This window comes from Aquarana catesbeiana, linkage group LG13 (assembly GCF_042186555.1).
Source record: "Aquarana catesbeiana isolate 2022-GZ linkage group LG13, ASM4218655v1, whole genome shotgun sequence".
Taxonomy (NCBI): domain Eukaryota; kingdom Metazoa; phylum Chordata; class Amphibia; order Anura; family Ranidae; genus Aquarana; species Aquarana catesbeiana.
Genome location: NC_133336.1, coordinates 40,661,380 through 40,681,708, shown reverse-complemented (window position 1 = coordinate 40,681,708; position 20,329 = coordinate 40,661,380). Strand labels below are relative to the sequence as shown.

The 20,329-nt window shown below is 43.5% G+C and overlaps 1 protein-coding gene across 1 annotated transcript in view; it reads right to left on the bottom strand.

The window, feature by feature from the left end:
- The window catches only part of VRK1 (VRK serine/threonine kinase 1), a 66,224-nt gene extending 47,444 nt beyond the window's left edge, over positions 1-18,780 (bottom strand). Inside the window, exons 1-4 of the mRNA XM_073610319.1 lie at positions 18,628-18,780; positions 9,969-10,147; positions 1,131-1,186; positions 112-181 (exon numbers count right to left, since the gene is read on the bottom strand). Of these exons, the coding sequence (XP_073466420.1) occupies positions 112-181; positions 1,131-1,186; positions 9,969-10,137 (295 nt within the window). The 5' untranslated portion in view covers positions 10,138-10,147; positions 18,628-18,780. The remainder of the gene's footprint in view (positions 1-111; positions 182-1,130; positions 1,187-9,968; positions 10,148-18,627) is intronic.
- Between the last annotated feature and the right edge of the window lie 1,549 nt (positions 18,781-20,329).

The following is a 20,329-nucleotide window of genomic DNA, read 5'->3' as shown; positions in this document are numbered from 1 at the left end:
CTTCTAGTCAAGGGCAGACCCTAGAACGTCCAAATTAAATACCCCTCAAAAACTAAGCTATAAACATAACTACTAGTCATCTGGTTTATGTAACAAATGAGCTAGACTTACTCATTTCTGGCTTCGCAGCACGCATGTAGAATTTCAACTCTGAGAATAGGGGCCCATTATCGCTCGGTTCCTACAATTTAAAAACATATTTCAATTTGTGTCCAAAACAAGGGTTCATTTTTTTTCCCCATCTAGTTCACCCCCTTCTCTACTAAATTACAGCTTAGCAGGGTCTTCCAGCTAGTAAGTCTAGTTAAAAAAAAATAAAAAAAGCATTTCTTTTTTTGTTATTAGGAGTCTGTAAAGCTTTGCACTTCTGATCTGCAGCAATATCAGGTTCCTGCAGACTGTAGCTGTCTGCCCATACATCATAGTTACTAAACAACAGGAAGCATCATTGAACTACATAGAGTGCTCATCAGTGGCCTGGTAGTTCATTGAAACTACAAGCTGTCAGCTGCAAAGGATTTCGGTAGTTCATTCACAAAACTCTGTGAATGAATGATGCGGCCATGTGGGCGGAACCCCGCACAGCTGCATGCTTGTCAAATTGTGACAGCGGATGCGGGGAGAAGAACCCCGGCCTGCTGTTACAATTAGAAGGGGGATTGGGGAGAGGCTGCAGGAGTGGGAATATGTTACAAGTTCCATTCTAAAAGCAGGAGGTGAACTTTTCCTTTAATTTTCGCCTTTAGATACCCATGTAAAAGGAGATCATAAAAGTGAAAAGTTCACAAAAAAATATATTTCATCGCAATGTGGAGTTGGCATCCTCACAATTCTGCTGACATGAACTATGGCTTCCAGGTATGTATCTGCCCCCCTTTGGAGTCCCACGGCTTCAGTGACAGCCAAATATTAAAGAAAATATTACAAGCGGATATGGTAGTTTCTCCTCCCATAGAGAAGGAGCCAAAGGAAAATACGGGAGTGAGGGTGCCTGAGCTAGGAACCCCTAGAATGGGAAAAGCCCAGCTGTCTCCCCCTCCAAGCCCCTGTCACTAAAAACCGCAAAAAAATAAAAAATAAAAAAATAAAAAAAAAAAAAAAGAAGAAGGAGGTTTTTACTAAAATCTTACCACTTTTATGACATATGGAGCATCTGATCCAACCGTCTTGGAGGAGTTTTCATTAGCTGGTTTAAAAAATAAATAAAAAAATTGTGGACATTAAAACAAGTGTATACACATAATTATACAAAAACATAATTGTTTAACCACTTCAATACAGGGCATTTTCACACCCTTCCTGCCCAGGCCAATTTTCAGCACTAACATTTTGAATGACTATTGCGCGGTCATGCAACACTATACTCATATGATATTCCCCCCCCCCCCCCCCACAAATAGAGCTTTATTTTGGTGGTATTTGATCATCTCTGCAGTTTTTTTTTTTGCGCTATAAAACAAAAGAAGAGCGACAAGTTTGGAAAAAAATAAAAAAAACACTTCTTTACTCTTTGCTATAATAAATATCTTTTATATAAATATAATAAATATATGTTTTTTTTAAATTTTTTTTCTAAGTTTAGGCCGATATGTATTCTTCTACAGATTTTTGGAAAAAAAATTGCAATAAGCGTATATTGATTGGTTTGGCGCAAAAGTTATAGCGTCTACAAAATAGGGGCTAGATTTATGGCATTTTTATTATTTTTTTTTTTTACTAGCAATGGCGGCGATCTGCGATTTTTATCATGACTGACATTGCGGCGGACAGATCAGACACTATTTTGGAACCATTCACATTACATTCTATAAAAATGCACTGATTACTGTATCAATGTCACTGGCAGGGAGGGAGTTAATACTAGGGGGCGGTCAAGGGGTTAAATTTGTTACCTAGGGAGTGATTCTAACTGTGGGGGGAGGGGACTGACTTGGGGGGGGGGGCAACACGATCAGTCTCCTCTCCCCTGACATGACGTTGATCTGTCTGTTTACACACACACAGATCCACAGTCCTGCTCTGTAACGAGCGAAGGCGAGTGCCCGCCAGTCATTGCGGCCGCTGGGCACACGCATCCGCTCCTCAGTGACGCGGCATGCGCGCCCCCAATTCCCGCTAGGACATTATATGACGCCTGCCCAGGATGGGAGATCCCATCTGCAGATGTCATATGTCTATGGGCGGGTAGGGAAGTGGTTAACCGATTCAGCCCCGGAAGATTTTACCCCCTTTCTGACCAGAGCACTTTTTGCGATTCGGCACTGCGTCACTCTGACAATTGCGCGGTCGTGTGACGTTGTACCCAAACAAAATTGACGTCCTTTTTTCCCCCACAAATAGAGCTTTCTTTTGGTGGTATTTGATCATCTCTGCGGTTTTTATTTTTTGCATGATAAAAAAAAACAAAAAACACACAATATTCTGTACTTTTTGCTATAATAAATATCCCTTTTTTTTTTTTAAGCTATTTTTTTTCTCAGTTTAGGCAGATATGTATTCTTCTACATATTTTTTGTAATAAAAATCGCAATAAAGCGTATATTGATTGGTTTGAGCAAAAGTTATAGCATTTTTATAATTTTTTTTTACTAGTAATGGCGGTGATCTGCGATTTTTATTGGACAATTTTGACACATTTTTGGGACCATTGGCATTAACTACTTCAGCCCTGGAAGGATTTACCCCCTTCCTGACCAGTGCGTTTTTTGCGATTTGGCACTGCGTCGCTTTAACTGACAATTGCGCGGTCATGCAATGTGGCTCCCAAACAAAATTGACGTTCTTTTTTTCCCACAAATAGAGCTTTCTTTTGGTGGTATTTGATCGCCTCTGCGATTTTTATTTTTTGCGCTATAAACAAAATAAGAGCGACAATTTTGAAAAAAAGCATTTTTTACATTTTGCTATAATAAATATCCCCCAAAAATATATAAAAAAAACATTTTTTTTCTTCAGTTTAGGGCGATCATATTCTTCTACATATTTTTGGGAAAAAAAAAAAAAAAATCGCAATAAGCGTTTATTAATTGGTTTGCACAAACGTTATAGTGTTTACTAAATAGGGGATAGTTTTATGGCATTTTTATTAATAATTTTTTTTTTTTACTAGTAATGGCTGCGATCAGCGATTTTTATTGTGAATGCGACGTTATGGCGGACATGTCGGACATTTTTGGGACCATTGTCATTTATACAGCGATCAGTGCGATTAAAAATGCACTGATTACTGTGTAAATGACACTGGCAGTGAAGGGGTTAACCACTAGGGGGCGGGGAGGGGTTAAGTGTGTCCTAGGGAGTGATTACTAACTGTAGGGGGATGGGCTGTGTGGGTGACGTCACTGATCTCTGCTCCGATGACAGGGAGCAGAGATCGAGTGACACTTGTCACTAGGCAGAACAGGGAGATGCTGTTTACAACGGCATCTCCCCATTTGTCCTCTTCGTGAGGCGATCGCGGGTATCCCCGCGGCGATCGAGTCCACGGGACCCACGACCCGACTCACGGAGCTCCTGGCCGGCGCGCGCACACACAATGGCACGACGGGGAATTCAAATGGACGTACAGGTACGCCCATTTGCCCAGCCGTGCCATTCTGCCGACGTACATCGGCGTGCGCCAGTCGGGAACCGGTTAATACACAATCAGTGCTATAAAAATGCATTGATTACTGTAAAAATCTCACTGGCAGTGAAGGGGTTAACACTAGGGGCGATCAAGGGGTTAATCATGTTCCCTAATGTTTGTTCTAACTGAAGGGGACTGTCTAGGGGAGATGACAGATCTCTGTTCATACTTTGCATGAACAGACGATCTGTCACTTCTCCCCTCAGCGAACCGGGATCTCTCCCGGTTCTCGCCGTGTTACGAGCGATCGCGGGAGCCCAGCGGTCATCGAGACAGCCGGGCACTCGCATCGGCTCCGGGGGCCTAAAGGAGCGGCGTAACATGACGGCGATTTGCCTGCCCGTGCCATTCTGCCTCAGTATAAAGGCGGCGGCTGGTCAGCAAGAGGTTAAACACCTTTGGATGTACACACGTGGAGAATCCACACCTTTGACATTAAAGTGGATGTAAACCCACTCTCATCCTTTCTAAACTACTGCCATAGTGGTTATCTATAAGGATATACATGCCTCCTGCATGTATCAAATGTCTCCCCTCTGCGTTATGAGACCCGAAAAACTGCAGATTCTGTGGGCGGGTCTGTTGTCAGGAGCTCAGTGGGTGGAGTTGTGATGTCAGACTCCCCACACACCTCTACACTCCCCTTGGACAGGCATCGATATTTCTTACACTGAACTTCTGCTGGTCTTGTGGATAATGCCCCATGATCACTAACATCCAGTCAAAACCCAGTAAAGTCACCACATGACTTCAGCATGCCCAATCATGCAGAGGTGTGGAGCAGCCAATCCTGGAAAAGCTGGAGAAGAAAGGAGGAGGGGATCTGAAGTACACAGAATGCCTCTCTCACACTTGTGCATGAGATATGTAAATCACGTGTCACTCACAGCAAAGGGGAGAAATGGACATTTCTCTGTCAGTTTTTATCTCACGGAAAAAAAGATAAGAGGACTGAGAGCTAGATTGACTCTTCGTGGCAAGACTGGGCATAGATGACATGAAATCCGATACTGTACAAGGTGCAAGCCTTAATTAAAAAAATATTTTTTCGGGTTTACATCCACTTTAAGGAGCACACAAGGGTAAGATGAAAACATCTGTCCACGTAGGCAGATATACAGTTGTAACATCTGGAGCATTTGAGTAGACAATGATTGGTAACAGCTGACAGAACTGGACAGGAAAGGAGAAGCAGCACAGTGTTTATTTAATTTCTCTGACCGTTTTCTCTTCCTGTCCACATGCTTCTTGTCAGCACATGAACTGATTGGGTTCCTTGCACTTTTTTCTCACACTCCAATCATGCAGTACAGAGACTAAGGTCAAATTCAGGTGCACGAATATGAAATTAAATTTAACCACTTGTCGCCCGCCCACCGTCAAATGACGGCTGGTCGGTGCGGCACTCGTTCTGGGTGGACGTCATGACGGCCTCCCAGAACAACTGCGCCGTGTTGCTAGGACACGGCGTGACCCCGATCTGTGTAAAGAGAGCCGGTCACATGAAAATACGGAGATGCCAGTAATCGGCGCTCCTCACCTCCCACTGAGTGAAAGGAGAGCCGATCAGCAGCATCTCCTCACAGGGGACAGCTAGGAATGTAATCAGGGCACAGATCATCAGTGCCCTGATTACAATTAGTGCCCACCAGTGCCAGCAATCAGTGCCCACAAGTGCCAGCAATCAGTGGCCATTAGTGATGCCAGTCAGTGCTGGCTACCAATGCTGCCCATCAGTGCCACCCATCAGTACCGCCTATCAGTGCCCATAAGTGTGGCATATTTGTGCCTCCATCAGTGCCCATGAGTGAAGGAGAAAAATTACTTATTTACAAAACTTACTGACAAACTAAGAAAAACTTTTTTTTTTTTTTTAGGAAAAAAATAAAAAACCCAGGAGTGATTAAATACCACCAAAAGAAAGCTCCATTTGTGTGAAGAAAATGATAACAATTTCACATGGTTACAGTGTAGCATGACTGCGCAATTATCATTCAAAAGTGTGACAGCGCTGAAATATGGCTTGGGCAGGAAAGGGGGTGTAAGTGCCCTGTGTTGAGGTGGTTAAGGAAACCCACTTTTCCATTAATATCCAGGCATCTGCTTCAACAGAGTGTAGAAGGCTAAAGTCTTAAAAACAGGTGCAGCTTCTAGGAGGTACATGAACCTATCTACTGCACGGTAACTGCAATATATCTTTTCAAAGTAATTTATATCAATGCACTCCAGCACAGTGTGCAGAAAACAAAAATGCACATTTCATTTGTTTAGCATGAGCAAGCATTTTTAAGCTCAAACAAATTAAAGTGGTTCTTAAATGCAAAAGGTTTTTTTTTTTTTTTTTTTAATATATATGCATTAAGATAAAAAAACCTGTGTGCAGCAGCCCCCCTAACCCGAGCCCCATTTTGATCCAGCGATGTGGATGAGAGCCTGGAGAGCTGTCCGGGACATTCCCTCCTGACAGGCTGAGAAACACAGCGGGCGCCATTGGCTCCCACTGCAGTCAAAGTCAGTGAGCCAATGTGGAGAATGGGGGGGTGGGGCCGAGCTGCAGCTCTGTGTCTGAATGGCTTGAGTGCCCCCATAGCAAGCTGCTCTGTGCAAAACCATTGCACAATGGTTTGTTTTTTTTTTTTTTTTAATAAAAAGGACTTTATTATCACTTTCGTGCATAAAAATAAAAAGAGAAGGTGTCAACGCATTAAACACACAAACCTGCATGCTTTAAGCCCAGTTTATAGTTGAACTCCAGGCAAACACAAATGAAAATATACTAAATAAGCCCCGGGGGCAGGGCCTGGTTGGAGCCCAGGCTGAGGCTGTTTCACACTCTATACACGTGGTAGTGATATGTAGCTTATAAGACCTTTATTTCCTTTGTATCAATATCTGGAGCTGGGAAGAGCTCCATCCTTGCCCGCACTCCCAGTGGTAGATTACAGAAGAGGACCTTTTGGGAACCTTGAGCGGCACCTACAATTCTACTATTGGTTCACATATAAGGGAACTTGTTTACCTGCCAAAGGATTTGTATTTCTGAGGGTTACACAGTTCTACCACATTAGCACGACACTGTTCCAATTTTACACTACTGGAGTTAAATCTTACAACTAGGTCTTGCCCGTACCCTCAATACTGTGACTGAACAGTACAAGAAAGGCCAATACACTGATGAGCTCATCTTCATCTCATATTGCTCTCTTCCCTCATCATGCTCCTTGCTGCCACACACAAACTGCAACATACTGATTTTGCAGCTTCTAGTCAAAGCTCTGCTGTACAGCAGATGCAGAAGGCCGATACTATGATACAAAGACAAATTCAGGTAATGTCACTGCCTGATCTCTCCACCTCGTCCAATCAGAGAAAGCTTTGCATTCATTCACAAAATGCACAGCATTCTCTAACTGGTACCCGTGCTGAGCAGCCAGCCTTCTGTGTTCAGAATGCATCAGGCCAGCTGCTCAGCACAGGACCCGAGAGCAAGCAGTGATCACTGGAATAGCAGTGTGCTTCATTAAAGTATTTGTAAACCCCTACATATCCCCAGTGACTGGCTTCAGGTCATACACAGAGATTAAACAAATCCTCCTACATAAGTTGTACCCGTTTATCTACATTCTTCTTCGCTTACATCCATGCAAAGTGCAGAATTTATAAAGCTTCTCTGAGAGTTTAGAAAAAAAAAATGGGGGGAGAAGAGCTCAAGTTACACTCTGCAGAGCTCTGAGAGCTGATTGGAGGGGAGGCCCCACTTTCACACAGCACACAGGAACAGAGTTGAGGCTGTCAATCACCTGGAGCTCCTTCCCCATCACCATTATTTCTCTTGTTGTCAGGAAAACTTGGCAGAAATGGTTCATGACGATAGCAGAAGAATACAGAAATTACACTTATGCCCCGTACACACGATAGGATTTTCCAACGGAAAATGTTTGATGGGAGCTTGTTGTCGTAAATTCCGACCGTGTGTAGGCTCCATCGGACATTTTCCATCGGAATTTCCATCAGACAAAATTTGAGATCTGGTTCTCAAATTTTCCGACAACAAATTTCGTTGTCGGAAATTCTGATCGTGTGTACACAATTTCAACTCACAAAGTGCCACGCATGCTCGGAATCAAGCAGAAGAGCCGCACTGATAGATTGAACTTAATTTTTCTCGGCTCGTCGTACATGGTGTACGTCACCGCGTTCTTGACGTTCGGAATTTCCGACCAACTTTGTGTGACTGTGTGTATGCAAGACAAGTTTGAGCCAACATCCGTCGGAAAAAAAACATGGATTTTGTAGTCGGAAAATCCTATCGTGTGTACAGGGCGTTAGTGTTCTTAAGAACACACTATAGAGGGAAATACTTTGTTCATATTTCATGCCTGAGGTTTACATCCACGTTATTTTCAGCTACTAGGGGCATTGGCAAGGTATGGTTTGGTATAAGCAAGGTTACATTGGTTGAGGCTTGATGTTAACAATGAATAACAAGCTTTGTTTACTTGTCCCTTTTATACTTAACTGGAAGTCAACTTTACATTTCAGCTTTTACTTGCAAAATGGTCCAAACAGATTAGGGCATCCCATTACCAACAGCAGCCTTGTTCCATTTAATCATTTTTGCCTTAAACTGAAAGTGTCCAGGGCATGGCCAACATCAGCCCTTTATTTTTGAAAGCCTTTTTTAAATCCAATAAAAAGATCTACACACATTTGGTTACTTGCTGCTGAAACAGACAACCAGATTATTAGGCACAGAGAGCTCCCTCCCCCCCCCCCCGCCCCAATCTTACTAAAGTAAACTTCTCAGGCTAGCTGTATAAGCAACTTCTGCAGTGATGCTCCATGAATCTTACGTCTTACAAAAAAAAAAAAAACGTAGCTTTGCGTAGTGATCCATATGACAAACAGTAGAAGGGTTACAGGTCCCTGATGCCACAAATATAGGTCACAAGAGACCCTGTGCGTTCAAATGGGAAATCACTATTTGCGAAGACGTAGTGGCTGTAAAAGACAAGATCTGACTACGCCCTAATCTTTTAACACCTTCATGACTCGGTATCTGTTTTTGCAGCCAAAGCCATTCTGGTCAGGAGTTAGATTTTTATTTCCTCCTTAATTATTAAAAGAAATTTAAACACAAACAGGATAAATGGGAACCTTTTCACTACGGATTTAAAAAAAAAAAAAAATAGCATAGGGGGTAGGTTAGAATATTGGGGTTGATTTACTAAAACTGGCGTGTGCAAAATCTGGTGCAGCTCTACATGGTAGCCAATCAGCTTCTAACTTCAGCTTGTTCAATTAAGCTTTGACAAAAAAAAAAAATCTGGAAGCCGATTGGTTTCTATGCACAGCTGCACCAGATTTTGCACATGCCAGTTTTAGTAAATCAACCCCAGTATTTTTCAACCTTTTTCTAGTCAAGGCATCCTTGAAAACTTTGCACAATCCAGAGGCATGTCGTTCTAAAATGTAAAAAGCTAAACGAACAGGTTTTACATAATGCAGTAACTTACACAAATGTAGGACACCCAATGTAAGAGGCGATTTATTCTTCCGAAGAAAACACACCTTTGCACACTGGTACAGACTAGTATTCCAGTGTTTCACTTCACCCTCATGCAGCTATTGGAACCCCAGTGCAGATGGAGATGGGTGGGGGAGCCAAAGAGACACAGGTCCTCAGTGCAATACGCTCTGCAGTCGCCCCGGAGATATGTGAAGGGGCTCCATTGAGAGTCGATCACACTTTCCTGTCATGCGAATTGGACGCGGAGAAATCCACATCCAATTCACATCAGTATGAACCCAGCCTTACTCCTTATCAACCAAATGATGTCATTGGTTGTTAGGACAACGGTAGCTGAAAGGTTGTAATAATGCACAATGAAAACCCAGGGCTTTGTCCAGGCAGACTTGACAAGCAGTTTGGCTTGTATACAATTTTTTGGCAATTTCTTGGCATTTTGCCAAGGCACCCATGGAGAAACCTGAAGGCACCTTGGTTGAAAAAGGCTGGGTTGGAACATCTGCCAGTTGTTTATTTGCTATGTGTCTCTATAGGGGATATTTCCCTCAATGACTTTGTGGTCACTAGCACAAGAAGCCATGGTAAAATCTCCCCAACAGGAATACAGAGGTTCTAAGCTGCTCCACTCTAGCCAAAATAAACCCCCAAAGGTTTTTGGCTGGAGACTGAGAAATTTCAATTTCAGAACCTAACTTTAATAGGATTGCCAAACCATCTTTGTAGTGTGTGTCCAGGTCGAGGTTTGGAAACCTCTAAAAAGGGACTATTTAAAAAAAAAAAAAAAAAAAAAAAAGAAGAAGAACAAATTACCAAGATAAAGGCGTCCAAAACCACCCTGTCCAATGGGCGGTCCCAATTTCCACTGCTTTTTGGCTGAATCGGTGAGTACCTCCCCAGGTGGGAACTCCTCTGCCAATTTCCGCTTGGCTGGAGCTTTTCTGGCGCCTGGGCCCGATCCTGCTGCTTTCTTTGGAGGCATTTTTCTTGGTCTAGCAAGAAAGAAAAAAGTGATTAAAATGTTTTCTTATCCTTTAACACAATGTTGCATTTTTCCATCCCCATACAACTATGAATGTATTCCGGTGTTATTTATATAGAAAGCACAGGTGCGTCAAATAGCGCAATCATCCCAGAGAAAAGCAACCGAAAGTCAAAGGAAATGCAACACACTGCAAACTTATTTTTTTCATTTTAGAACAGAGGTGTGTAAACACTCAGAATGTACACACAGGCAACACTATCTTACATGAATAGCATAACAGTACACAGTGTCATTATCACACACACAAAAAAAGTATGTGAATACCTGCACTGACTACATACAGTATAGCAATCAATACACAGAAAATTACATTGGAGTGATGCTAGATCGATTTGAAACTGACACAGAGGGTGGTCTGCGATATGGACACCCGAGGGTGGCCATATCACCCTCATATGTTCATGAGCATCTTAAAGCAACCTTGTGCTGAACCTGCATTCACACGTCAGCGTTTTGAATCACAGGCAGATTTGACACGATTCTGCCCGCGATTTGTAAGCGCCGATGTGTGAATGACAAATGGTGGGACTCACATTCGACATGCCATTCATTTGAATGACACCTAAACCCGCAGCGCGAGTCTGGCGTGATAAATTGCGCTGCAGCCCACATCACGGGAAGCGCGTCGCCCAAAAAAAGTTCAGGAGCTACTTCTGGGTGACATGATTGCAGCGAGATTTATCGCACGACAATCGCAGCAGATTTTAGGTGTCATTGAAATAAAATCGCATTTAAGGCTAGGTTCACACTGCTGCAGTGCGAATTTACCGCGATTTTACCGCGAATTTCAGGAGTTGGATATAGCTGCGATTGATAGTCTAGCCAATGGAATCATAATGTAAAAAAAAAAAGGGTCTTAACTTCCTGTGTACTTCCTGGTTTTTGTGGAGAGTAGTGTGGTGGAATTCGCACATATGTGAACCAATCAATGCGATTCAAGAACGATTTACATTGATGTCTATGGAGACTAAATTCGCAACGCAACGCAGTAAACTCGCACAGGACCTTTTTTTCACGCAGGTTATATTCGCAACGCGTCGATGTGAACGGCACTAATGTTAATCTATGTAATTTAAATGACTTGCGAATTTGAGCGATCGCAACGGCTCAAATTCGCAATAGAATTCGCAGCAGTGTGAACCTAGCCTTAAATGCGAGTTCCGCGATTTGTCATTCACACATCAGTGCTTTCAAATTGCGGGCAGAACCGCGGCAAATCTGCCCGCGATTCAAAAGCTGAAGTGTGAATGCAGCCTAAAGTATTCAAATGAAGGGGTGAAACTGTACAACAGCAACCTAAAAAGTGCTTCCCACTATCCTGATCGATCTGTCACTACAGACTAGAGCTGCACGATTCTGGATAAAAGGAGAATCACAAATTTTTTTACTTAGAATAAAGATCACGATTCTCTCAGCGTAACATCTTTCACATTGTACAAAAAAATTGGGCTGACTCTACCGTTTTTTTTGTATCAATTGAAGTGTATTTTTTCCCAAAAAATTGTGCTTGAAAGACCGCTGTGCAAATACAGTGCGACATAAAATATTGCAACGACTGCAATTTCATTCTCTAGGGCAGTGGTTCTCAACTCCAGTCCTCAGGGCCCCCCAACAGGCCAGGTTTGCAAGATAGCTGAAATACATCACAGGTGATATCACTTGCTGCTCAGTGATTGCCGTATTCTAGTCTGCATCTCCCCCAAGGTAATACATAAAATCTGGCCTGTTGGTGGGTCCCGAGGACTGGAGTTGAGAACCACTGCTCTAGGGTCTCTGCTACAAATATATATATATATATAATGTTTGGGGGCTGCACTGCTATCAATCTAGCCAATCAAGAGCCGGGACCCCGTGGAGAGAGAGACAGCGCGTCCCTGCTGAGATGAAGGGGCTCAGGTAAGTAAAACGGGGGGGGGGGCTGGTGACTGCCAGGTGTTTTTTCACCTTAATGCATAGAATGCATTAAGGTGAAAAAACACGAGGGTTTACAACCCCTTTAAGTGGTTAAACTGAACTCATTTACAAACCGAAGTTCATCTCTTTGATCTAAAAGAACTAAATGTTACTTTGTATATCTCTTCTCTATCTCTCAGCGCAGAGGAATGTTGCTAACCTTCAGAGTTTATTCCGACAGCAAAACTGGTCATGTGTACAGGGCATAACAGGTCACTTCAAAAAGAAGGGGGGGGGGGGGGGGGTCTCAGGTCACAGCATACACTTTCATTTTAGAACATCAGTTTTGTAATAGCAACACAATTAAATCGGACAATCCACTATAGACTTACTTGAAAAATCTGTCTGACCATCTCTTTCCTAATTTCCCAGCATGCTTTGCAACTTCTACTCGGCTGTTAACCATCCATTTCTAAGGACTACATATCCCATGATACTTTGCTGCATGCAAGCAGTGATTCCTGTACTGTCCCCGCCTCTTGTAACTCCTCCTCTCTGCACCTCTGTAGGTCAGAAGGCAGGCTCTGTGAAATGTGACACAGCAACCCATATTCACAGAATGCAAGGAGGTAAATATATGTGATGGATCACAAACTAAGTTTACAAACTTCAAGATTGTTCAGATTAACCACTTGACCTCTGGAAGGTTTCATGACCTGGCCATTTTTTGCTATTCAGCATTGCACTAGTTTAACTGGTAATTTATATCATTGTATCACACAATACAAATGTTATAAACTGAGGTGCAGTGAGTGAAATAAGTACCGCATTTATCGGCATATAACATGCACCTTAACTTTAAGAGGGAAGTTTCAGGGGGAAAAAAAAAAACAAAAAAACTTTTACACAGCCCCCTGCATAACACACAGACCCCCCCCCCCCCCCCCCCCGAGGCCCCCAGTCTCCTGGGACAACACTGCCAGCATGCTCTAAAATTGAGAAAATATCACTGCCAGCCCCTTCTCATACACAGCGTCTCCTGTGTCACTGTCTTGTAAATCAAAGCTCCTAAATACCTACATTAACGCCGCTCTCTCTCTCTCGTGGACCCGGGCACGTGGCCGCTCTCCTCCAATCAAAAGCTACACTCGAGGAGGAGGCGGAGAGCGACATTAATTGAGGGATTTAGAGGCTTAGTTTTACATTGAGAGTGACAAAGGGCTGGCAGTAATGTTTTCTGAACTTTAAAGTATGCTGCCAGCGCTGCCCCAGGGCCAGCCTGACACCCCCCCAATGGGTGGTACCCAGGGGCAGACCGCCCAATCCCCGCCCCCTGTTGGTAAAAAAACAGATATCGACGTGCAACACGCAGGCACGGTTTACCCTCTATTTTCAGGGTAAAAAAAGTGCATGTTATACTGCAAAAAAAAAAAAAAAAAAACACCTCAGGGAGCGCTTCCATGTGGGTCCGCCCACCGCTGCAAAAATTAAAAGCCAGCAGCTGCACATACTGCAGCTGCCGACTTTTAATAATCGGACACTTACCTGTCCTGGAGTCCAGGGATGTCGGCACAGCAGCTGTCGGGTGCTGCCGCCACCATTGCGATTAAGGGAATCCGGCAGTGAAGTCTTACAACTTCGCGCCAGGAACCCTACTGTGCATGCGCAAGGCTCCGGTCCTCTCTCCTACTGGCCCGGCAGCCGGGGAACGAGGAGGAGGGAGAGCCCGGTCAGTGACGGCAATACCTGTGGCTGAGGCTCCCGGAAGTGGGAACAGGATACCTGTGAAAGATTGTCGAGGATGCAGCAGTAAAAAAAGCCCAACATTCATAAAAATAAAATTGTGTTTGGAGGGGGGGGGGGGAAGCATTTTCCAACACAGGCATGACGCAAGTGACAGCCATGCGAGCTCCGCCTTCAGAGGGACTCCAGGAATTGCTACACAGTGGCAGATACTGTGAATGCGCAGTACCCCTGCGGGGGGTGAGGCCATTCGGTGAGTGCATTCACAGTAGGAGCACAAATCACTGTCTGTCACCTAATGAAGACGTCTTTAAGATTTCACTTTTTAAGCAAGCAATTTTCAGCAAGCACTGGACACTTTTCAAGCACTGTATTTTTGTTATAATGTATTGCAAATAAGAATTTAATATCACTCTGGAAATTTTTCTGATCACCAGTACACCAGGCCTAATCCAGGAGGGCAAATATTTCACACACTGATCAGCACCCGCCAGAGAGTACAACACACACATATTTAAATAGCTTACTTTTTTCCCATTTTTAATTCACCGTTTACTACTAGATTCACATCTCTGATGTACACGTTTTGATTTTAAATTTAGGATGTCAAACAACTGCCAGAGGTTGTAATACACATTCTACAATTTTATTTTATTGATCATTTATTTCACTTTTCATTTACCTATTTGTGACACATTCGGGTTGATTTATCAAAACTGTGCAAACAAGTGCAAAATCTGGTGCAGCTGTGCATGGTAGCCAATCAGCTTCTAACTTCCACTTGTTCAATTAAGCTTTGACAACAAAATACTGGAAGCTGATTGGTTTCTATGCAGAGCTGCACCAGATTTTGCACACTCTAGCTTCAGTAAATCAACCCCATTATCTGCACACCTCATCTTCATTTTGTGCGACATGGATGCTGGCTCCATGCAGAGGGTATAGCATTCCAACATATTTCACCATTCCATCACTCCTTTACATGTCACTCAGGAAAACTGAATCAGCCCCATAACCCTTAGGATTTTTATTACCTCTAGTACAAAAATTGCCATTAGTCCAAGTATTGACTTTCACTGTAAGAAATGCTTTTTTTGACTATCCCCTTGGTATGGGCTTTTTCTCCTATACTGTCTTATATCTGTAATACATGCTCTGGCACACTGTAAAGGGTGCAAAAAAGATGACCAACAAAACGGGAAAATTGTATATTGCCTAATTAGAACAGCGCCACACCTACATCCTTTTTTCACCAAATCCTGCCCCCCTCCCCCCGAAAAGTGCCAAATGTGGCACCTGAGGGGGGGAAGGAGTACAACGAGCGGAAGTTCCACTTTTGGGTGGAACTCTGCTTTAACTATAAAGATCGGGATGCTGTCTATTCAGGGAGAAAGGTAATATACCTCTACATAATCATCAAATCGTGGCATTCTCCGAGGAAACAAAGTCAGTTTACTGAGATCAAGAGGCGCCTAAAAGTTCACCACCTGAAATCTGCCATGCTATTTCCCTCCCGTCTCCGTGTGGTTGGAGAGGACCGTGTGCGGTTTTTTGAGGAACCGGGAGCTCCCAAATGACTGGCTTGACCAAATGAATCCTGCTTGAGCCGGGAGTACTTCCTAGGCATCCGCTTTGTTTTTCTGCCACCTGCATACATGATGCTGCCTGTGACCTCTGTTTTTTTTTTTTTTTCCCATTTGATGGAGGCATTGTACTTGAATTGTTTGTTTTATTACGGTGCTAGTGCTACTTTCCTACTGTTCTAGTGCACCTACCCTGTTCATACTGTCGGGCAGCTTACCGATCGGGTTGCATCATATGTTGCCTAACATCTTTCATCTATGGGACTACATTGTGCTCTTTGCCTCCGGTGGCCATGGCCCTGCTCTGCGGTTGGACTTCCATTGTCATCACAGACGACGGGGAACCTCTTCCCAACACCCACCCGCACACAGTGCTTGTCAGAGGATTTTTGCCCCCCTGCTGGAACACTTTTTTTTCAAGATCGTCACCCCAGTTGGTGGCCCTGATGTTTCAGGCACCGAGCCTTAATTATTAAGTTTTAATGGTGAATTTCTTTCATGACTGTTTTATATCTGACCATATATGTGCTGCTACTTGCTCATGTACTAACTGGGTGGTATGCATTGCTATACATCTATCTGCTGACGCTTGCTAATAGGCTGTGTGGGACCCATGTGTTATTTTACCTTATGCTTCTACCATGGCCAGGCTGAAATTTCTCATAGGGAATGTCGGTGGCCTCAGAGATAAATTGAAACGCACTGCTGCTCTGTCTTTTCTGAAGACGCAGCGCACAGATATTATTGTTTTGGTTGAGACCCACGCAGAGGGGTCCATGCAGCGGGTGCCGCGGCGACCCTAGATTTGATGGGCATTTAATGCAACACATACCACCTTTTCCAGGAGTGTCTCAATGGAGTTCCACTTAAAATCCATACCAGACCCAAAGGGCCTGGCATGCATGGGGGAGGGGGGCGTTAGGGAGGACTCACGCTGTGTTTTTTTCTTCCCATCATTTTTAATTGCCGGCATGTTTTTTTTACATTCAGCTGTCAGCGGGGAACCCGCCAGTCATCTGTTGTGAAGGATGTGGCTTTCTGTCCCACTCCTTAGCAGCCAGCTATTTGGGGGGGGGGGGGGGGGGGGCAGGGGGCGCCAGGCTCTGACAAATAAAGCATTTGATACCCGCCAACAAAACCCTGGTGATAAAATATTGCATGTTTTTTTTTTTTTACTGTGTTCCGTTTGTGGGAGCTTACTGCATGGTTTAACGATATTTACCAACACATTTTTCATTTTGCAGTAAATACTGCATAATCATTTTTTTTTTTAATTGGACTTTATTTTTAGCGCATGCAATCAGTTAAGCAAATTAGTCACATGACCACGTTATCGCATGGGGTAAAGTTAATTGACCCCTTAGTACTTGGTGGAGAAACCCTTGTTGGCAAGCACAAAGGCAAGACGTTTCTTGAAGTTGCGGAGAGCTGATGAGTCATCCGTTGTTAAGGATGCGGAGGCCGGCCCGCTCCCTAGCAACCAGCATAATTACCACATGAAAAAAAAAAATGCTGCAAGTATCGCTCAAAACATTGCATTTAAAGCAAAACTCTTAGCGAATTGCACTTTCAAAACTGATTGGTGTTACAAGGTAAAAATCTGGGTTTGTAAAGGCGTTTGGAGCACACAAGGAGGATTTATATCCTTTGTAGTTAGTAAGGAATTATATATATATATATATATATATATATATATATATATATATATATATATATATATATATATATATATTCCACTGAAGGCTTTATGTCTGGAGTTATGCTTTTAACCGCTTGCTGACCAGCCGCCGCAGGTATACTGCGGCAGTTTGGCTCGGCTGCGCGAATCGCCGTACCGGTACGTCGGTTCTTGCACGCCTACTGCCCAGCGGGGGAGCCGATCAGCGGGTCCAGTGGACTCGATGTCCACGATCGTTCCCCGCAGTGACAGAACGGAGATCCGCTATAGTAAACAAGGCAGATCTCCGTTCTGACAGGGGAGATCAGAGATCCTGTCTTTCTGCTATAAAGGAAGACGGACTTGTGTGCTGTGCCAGGCAGCCCATCCCCCCCCCCCCCACCACACATTTAGGCCCCTTTCACACTGCGGCAACTTGAATGGTTTTTAACTGCGATTTCAGGGAACGCCGGTGTAAACTCGAGGTCTGTGGACCGCAACTCGCATCAAAGTCTGACCAGTTTTGTTGTCATTGGACATCATGGGCTACGTCTTGTCATGTGACTTTGCACTCCCAAGATCGGAGAAGTGTGAAAGGGGCCTAAGAAACACACAGGGAGGGAATACATTTAAACCCTCTGCTCGCCCTTGATGTTAACCCCTTCCCTGCCAGTGTCATAAGTACAGTGACAGTGCATATTTTTTTTAGCACTGATCACTGTAATGTCACTGGTCCCCCCAAAAAAGTGTCAAAAATGTCCGTTTAGGTGTCCGATCGCAATGTTGCAGTCCTGCTAAAAAAAATTATATATTTTTATTAATAATATTATTATTATATAAAATAATAAATATATAAAATAATAATAAATATATATACGATAGCTTTTGCGCAAACTGATCAATATACGCTGATTGCGATTTTTTTTAACCAAAAATATGTAGAAGAATAGATATTAGTCTAAATTTATGAAGATATTTAGACTTTTTTTTTTTTTTTTTAATCGGGAATGTTTTATAGCAAAAAGTAAAATAAGAATTTTTTCCAAAATTGTCGCTCTTTTTTTTGTTTATAGCAAAAGAAATAAAAACCGCAGAGATGATCAAATACCACCAAAAGAAAGCTCTATTTGTGGGGGGGACGTCAATTTTATCAAGTACAACGTCACACGACCGCGCAATTGTCGGTTAAAGTAACGCAGTGTTGTACCCCCCCAAAAAAATGGCCTGGTCAGTACAGGGGGGTAAATCCTTCCGGGTCTGAAGTGGTTAAGTGATGAGCTCCATACACTGACATGTATATGTGGACGGTCCTCAGTCATGGACTATGAGCCTCAGATCATCAGAGGGGAGTTCTCTGGGACTCATCTTATTATAAACGGTTCCTCCATCATAAACCACACAGAGATGACAGAACCCCAGCAGTCACCCCCTCCCCCTCGTCAGCTGTCCAGCACCGGACCGGTGTCTGGATATTGCCGGTCACATCACAACCGTCAGTTTGCTCCGCACACCCCCTCCCCCAGCTCCGTCCTCCAGCCGGGCTCCCCGTACCTCACAGCGCGCTCTCCTCCTTTTCCTCGTTCCCGGCCAGACGCGGGAAAACTCAATTCAGACGCAGCGCAGATTCTGACACAACGCGCGCCCCCGTGACGCAGCCCAGACGTGCGGACGTCGCTGGACGTCACGTGACGCGCGGCTGAGCGTGAGGAGAGTTTTCCCGCCTCTGTGTGTCACTGAGGAGAGGACGGGGCACACCCAGTGCTGAGGGGGGGATGTGGTTGATGTCTGAGGAGAATATTAGTCATTAGGTAAGAGAGACAGAGAAACAGAGAGGACGTTGTATATATATATATAGAGAGAGAGTACTGAGAGTGACATTATTATTTCCACAGGGGGACACTCCCTAAAACACAGCCCTGGAATGGATAATGGAGACTTTCTGGCAGGCTGGGTCCGGACACGCTTCAGCTTTACTGTTCCCTAAAGCCTCATACACTCCATGAGAATATCCGCCATTTTTTTTTTTTTTTTTGTATGCTGGTCTAATATGGATAATGAAGAGGTAACTCAAGTTCCGAAAATTCTCATAGGACAGAATACAACTTCAGAAATTATGTAATGTGTTGTATTGTAACATGTTCTTTTATTTCCGAGCATGAGTGATCTTCCTCCTCCGATTTTTATTTTTTTTCAGACGAAAAGCTGTACCAATTAAATGAAAATCGTTCGTTCTGGTATTGTACAGCAAAAAAAAAAAAATGTTTGTGTTTGTCTCTTCGGATAATTTTGCATGAACCGTCCTGATCGGCTCTCGGAAGGTGTGTGTGTGTGGTAACGATCAGATTACCGTACGATCGCTTTCGAAAGGGGTATTTTTCATCTGATTTTTTGATGGGGTGCCCACCGTGTGAAAAAACACGCGTCAAAGAAGTTCAAGTACCAAATTTTGTCCCAGAGCCAAAACGCATTTTCTCACCTGGCTCCTGCTCATGTTTGGGGTTCCTTTTAGGCCCTGTTCACGTTGAGAGTAGCGGAAACGTGGGCAGAAAACAGTGTTCGTTTTCCTAGATGAAAAATTTCCATCGACTAAATTAACACTATTTGAGTCGACTAAAATAGGACTAAAACAATTCCGATGAAAAAAAAATTACGACTAAAACAATTCACATCACTAAAATATGACAAAAACAATTCACATGACTAAAATACGACAAAAACAATTCAGATGAATAAAATACGACTAAAACAATTTTTAGATGACTAAAAATGCAACTAAAATAATTCAAATGAATAAAATATGACTAAAACAATTTAGATGACTAAAATACAACTGTCACGAGGGCCATGAACCTGATGTGAGACCGAAGTATTGGGGGTGCCTCCCTCGCACCTCTGGTCCTTAAAGCCTCTGGAGATGGAGACAGAGACTTGGTGGACACCGGGTGGCAGGGGTGCAGAGCACCGTGCAAGCCTTAGTCCAAGATCCAAGCCGAGGTCAAGTCCAGTTGGGCAGCGAAGCATAAAAGGGTTAATCCAAAGAAGAATGGTCGAGATTCAAGCCAGAGTCGGTTCCAATCTGGCAGCTAAGTACAAAAGGGGCAAAGAAGTAGAATGGTTAAGGTACAAATCCGTGGTCAATGAGAAGCCGCAATCAAGAGTAGTCAAATAGGTTTCCAAGTCACAACAGGTTCAGACAGATCAAAAACTAGCACAGAAACAAGGGGGTGCTGAAGATAATCCAGCAATTTGGTAG